General features: G+C 38.3%; 1 protein-coding gene across 1 annotated transcript in view; it reads left to right on the plus strand.

Annotated features, from left to right (window-relative positions):
- amon (prohormone processing protease amontillado) overlaps positions 1-5000 on the plus strand; it is a 132363-nt gene that overhangs the window by 87723 nt on the left and 39640 nt on the right. Inside the window, exon 2 of the mRNA XM_043012838.2 lies at positions 4573-4677. Coding sequence (XP_042868772.1) covers positions 4573-4677 — 105 coding nt within the window. The remainder of the gene's footprint in view (positions 1-4572; positions 4678-5000) is intronic.

Consider the following 5000-nt stretch of genomic DNA (forward strand, 5'->3'; position numbering starts at 1 on the left):
CACTTACTCGAAGATTGGAAATACTTGTGACATGTATCACAATAGGTTCTCTTATCTGGTTGTTATGTACAATTAAATCTGGTCTATGGTGTGTTAAAGGACGATTATTCTGGAGGCTAAGTTCCCATAATAACTTGTCTTCCTCATCCTCAAGTTTCTGGTTAATGGTCGTTTTTTTCCGCGTGACTAAATCTGAGTTCCTTATGAATCAGGGATCCCACTTGATCATGTTTCCATATCCTGGTTATGTCTCTATATATTGGACATGTGTCTATATATATATCTTGGTCATGTCTTTATACCTTATATTTTTTCCTGGCCTAATTTCTTACGTTCAGCAATAGAATGGCTTGTCGCTTGTCTCCCGCCACACTTCCTACGTAAGGTTGATACATCTATCTTCTCTATTTGATTTTTGATTGCACTCGTTTGTCCTGCACCCCCACCCCCACCCCCACCCCTCCCCCAACACCACCGCCCCCTTCTCCATCCCTCTTTCCTCCCATCCCTTCATGGTGAGAATGAGACTGTAGTTGGGAGTCTGGCGACGAGAGAGAGGGAGTGAAATCGGGAATCTGGCGATGAGATAGAGAGACTGAAGTTGGGAGTCTGACGATGAGAAGGACAGAGAGAGTGAAGTTGGGAGTCTGGCGAAGAGAGAGAGAGTGAAGTTGGGAGTCTGACGATGAGAAGGACAGAGAGAGTGAAGTTGGGAGTCTGGCGAAGAGAGAGAGAGTGAAGTTGGGAGTCTGGCGAAGAGAGAGAGAGTGAAGTTGGGAGTCTGGCGACGAGAGAGAGAGAGTGAAGTTGGGAGTCTGGTGAGCGAAAAATTCTAGATGAGAGCAAGTGAATGGTTGGCTAACATCACAGCTAAAGCATAATCGATAAGAGACACATATTAGATAATGGATGCTATATAACGCTATACAATATAGGACACTGTAAAAGATATGAATAGATTTATTGTAAAATAAGTAAATGACACGGATATGATAAGAGCAGGTTACAATTACAAAGAAAATTGAAGGCCACGATTACTTTGATAGGATAACAATGATGATATACTGATAATTAATGGTATTCTTCAAAGCCACGAATGTTGTAATATAATGATCATAATATAGTACATTGTCAATTTCAATAACGTTCCATACTAAATGACAATACATTGATAATGATGGCAATGCTCAATGCTATAATTACTGCAATATATTGATCATATACTCCACAATTACTGAGTATACTGGTAAGGTCTCTGTAGAAAGTTGAGAGAAAGAGAAAAAAATAACATATATTTATCCTTCTCTCCATTTCTTCCCATCGATTGAGCCATTTTCCCTCCTTCGGCCGTGGCTTCGCATCGCAAAAAAAGGAAAAAAAAAGTATAGAGAGAGAGAGAGAAAATGCAATGGAAATCGCAGGAAATTGAATCGGTTTTCTGGAGGTCATAGCAGGCGATCTAGTTTTCGTTTTCCTCCTATTTCCTCTAGGGGACGACGGAGGTAGAGGGGGGGGGGTGAAAGGGGAAAGGGGGGTTAGACGGAGGGTGCAGGGGTGGACGAGGAGTGAGGTGAGGTATGTAGGGAAAGGTTAAGGCTGGGGAAGTGTAGGGTAGGGAGGGATAAGGGGTAATAGGAGAAAGGGAGCGTTGGGGTTAAGGAAGTGTGTGTGAGGGGGGGAGGGGGGATGGAACGAGATGGGGGGAGGGGGGAGGAGGGATGGAACGAGGTGGTGTTCCTATGCATGAAAAGAAATGTGGAAATGTAGAGAGAAAAAAAATATCGCACTGTACTTCAAACACTTTAAACCAGGAACTATATGATTCAGGTTAAAAATGGTGAGTATAGTGACATGATAAGTGCAACTATAGTGAACCTTGACTACCTTCCCATTCTGACATGACTCGAATTTTCACAAAAGCTATCAAGAACATCATGTTACAGACATCGTGTCGCAAATAACATGTCGTAAACATGTTCGTGTCAACTTAGGGACATGTTACTTAAAGTTTGTCTATTCTTTCTTTGTCTTCTTTCCTTCCTTCGCAACTGCTTTTTGCTCTACTGAGTGACAAAGAGAGAGAGAGATAAAGACAAAGGAAAGGGGGTTTGGCATGTTTGTCATTGTTAGTGTGTGTGTGTGTGTGTGTGTGTGTGTGTGTGTGTGTGTGTGTGTGTGTGTGTGTGTGTGTGTGTGTGTGTGTGTGTGTGTGTGTGTGTGTGTGTGTGTGTGTGTGTGTGTGTGTGTGTGTGTGTGTGTGTGTGTGTGAGTGAGTGTGTATGTGTGTGTGTGTGTGCGGATATATTATCTTTAAGTGAAAATGTGCACATCAGTATACTTACGTCTGTTCACGTGTGCTTTCGTGTGTTCGTGTGTGTGTGTGTTTATGTCATTATGTACAACTATAAGCTCCTGTGTGTCTGTGAATAATGCCAAAATAGCAAATAGATATCCTAACGCCACAGACCACATCGAAAAGCAATTCTCCAAGATTTCCGACGAGAAACATGAGTGGTTTCAATTATTAATGACTTATATCTGCTCTTCTCCGGTTGCCGAAGGACTTGGTGTGATTGGAGAGGTATCAATACTTTTATTATATCCTTGTGTTATTATATCTTTGCTGTTGTTGATATCATAGTCATTATCATTATCATTATCATTGTCATTATCACTATCATTGTCATTATCATTGTCATTATCACTATCATTGTCATTATCATCCTCATTATCATTATCATTATTGTTATCATTATCCTTATCGTCATCTTCATCATCACCATCATTGTTTTTCCTATTGTTAGTATTTTAACTATCATCATCATTATTGTCATGTTTTTGTCATGTCATGTTGTTATGAACGTTATTGTAAGCATATAGTAATCATTTTATAAATAGTGATATAATCATAATATCATTATCCCCATGTCTATCTTTATTATAACTATCACCACTCTCATAATTAATGTTATCATTATCAATATCGCCATCATCAGTTATCATTATATATACTATCACTATCATTGTTATTATTACCATCATCATCACCATCAGTAGTAATACTACCATCATTATCATCATCACCATAATCACCAATATAATCCTCCTTATCACCAATTACATTACAAATACCAAACCTCACCCAATTGCCCCTCCATATTCCACAAAAAAAAAAAAAAAAAAAGCTCCCCAAAGAAAAATCCATTTGTCTCTTGCCATTAAGAAGCTCGAAGGTGAAATCCGAGCTCTTCCAGATGGGATGAAATGGCACCATGCGCGCCCGGACGGATGTGTTTATTCTTGGGATAATATCCTTAGCCATTTTCCTTCGCTGCTAAAAGGGTCGACACATTTTCACACACTCGGCGAGCTCGCTGTTCTCTTCTTTCATTATATTTTGTGTTGGCTTTTCCTTCCAGCCTCCACCTCCCCTTACCGTTTTTTTTTTTTTTTTTCCTAATTGCATTTTTTTTTTCTTTCTTTGTGTCTGGGTTCCTTTGCTTTGCTATATATATATATATATATATATATATATATATTATATATATATATATATATATATATATATATATATATATATATATATATATATATATATATATTATATATATATATATACATATATATATATCTCAGGGAGAGGACGAGGCGGGTCAGTTATTCCCTGGGGCGTCAAGCCGGTCTCCGAAGTGTTGCCAGACATCTGCATTACTTCCCTATATGGCAACAGAGGCATGATCGTCATGGCAACACAGCATGTGGCAGTATGCACATTTAGATTAATGATTATGCCGAATCTGATATTACCTGTAGATTAATTATTCATGTGTGGTGGTGATTCATCATATTACGATGCGTAAGCAACATTTTATATATACTTTTATGATTGATATCAAATCTAATTTTATTCGTTTGACCTCATTGTCATTATCCTTAATAGTATTGTTATTATCTTTATCGTCATTATTATCCTTATTATCCTTATCATCATTATCGTTATCATTGCTATTTTTTTTTATCCATATTGGTATTTTATCATTATCATTATTATAATCATCACCACGATTACCAATGTTGCTTTTATTATCATTATCATACTGTTATCATTACTGTCATTATCATTGTCATCGTTATCTTTATCATTATTATCATTACTTTTAATACCACAATTGCTATAATCATCACCATCATTATTTTCATCATTATCATCATTATTGTTATTGTCATTATCATCATTGTTGTTACTATGATTATCATTATTATTAACGTTATCATTATCAATATCATCATCATTATCATTGTTATCACTACTATCATTGTTATTGCAATTGTCATTATCATTGTTATCATTATTATCATCATCCTCATGAACATCACCATCAGCACTAAGACAATCACCATAACCATCATAATCACCATCACCAACACCATCACCATCAACACCAACATCATTCTCATAATCACCACCACCATCAACACCATAACGAACACCATCACCATCAACACCACATTCCTCACCATGATCACCATCCTCCAAGCCTTCTAACCCCCCACCCTTTTTCTCTCCTGCAGGTGGTGGGATCAACGGACGAGTTTCATTTCGTGCACAATGCGCTCCCGCACGCACGCACCAAGCGTAGCATCCTCCACACTCGAAAGCTGAAGGCCGACCCTGAAGTAAGTTCTTTCCTTCGTGAGATCTTGCAACTTCAAAGATGTCAAAAAGTTTGTTTTGTTTTTGTTTTTGGTTGGGGGGGTGGGGTGCGGGAGTGAGGTTTTGTTTATTTTTAGTATGTAGAAAGAAAGAATGAATGAATTAGGGGAGAGGGTGATAGACAGAGAGAGAGAGAGATAGATAGAGAGAGAGAGAGAGAGAGAGAGAGAGAGAGAGAGAGAGAGAGAGAGAGAGAGAGAGAGAGAGAGAGAGAGAGGGTGATAGACAGAGAGAGAAAGAGAGAAAGAGAGAGAGAGAGAGAGAGAGAGAGAGAGACAGCGAGAGA

Source organism: Penaeus japonicus, unplaced genomic scaffold, assembly GCF_977035675.1.
Source record: "Penaeus japonicus unplaced genomic scaffold, GWHDUDI00000001_assembly GWHDUDI00000016, whole genome shotgun sequence".
NCBI classification, from domain to species: domain Eukaryota; kingdom Metazoa; phylum Arthropoda; class Malacostraca; order Decapoda; family Penaeidae; genus Penaeus; species Penaeus japonicus.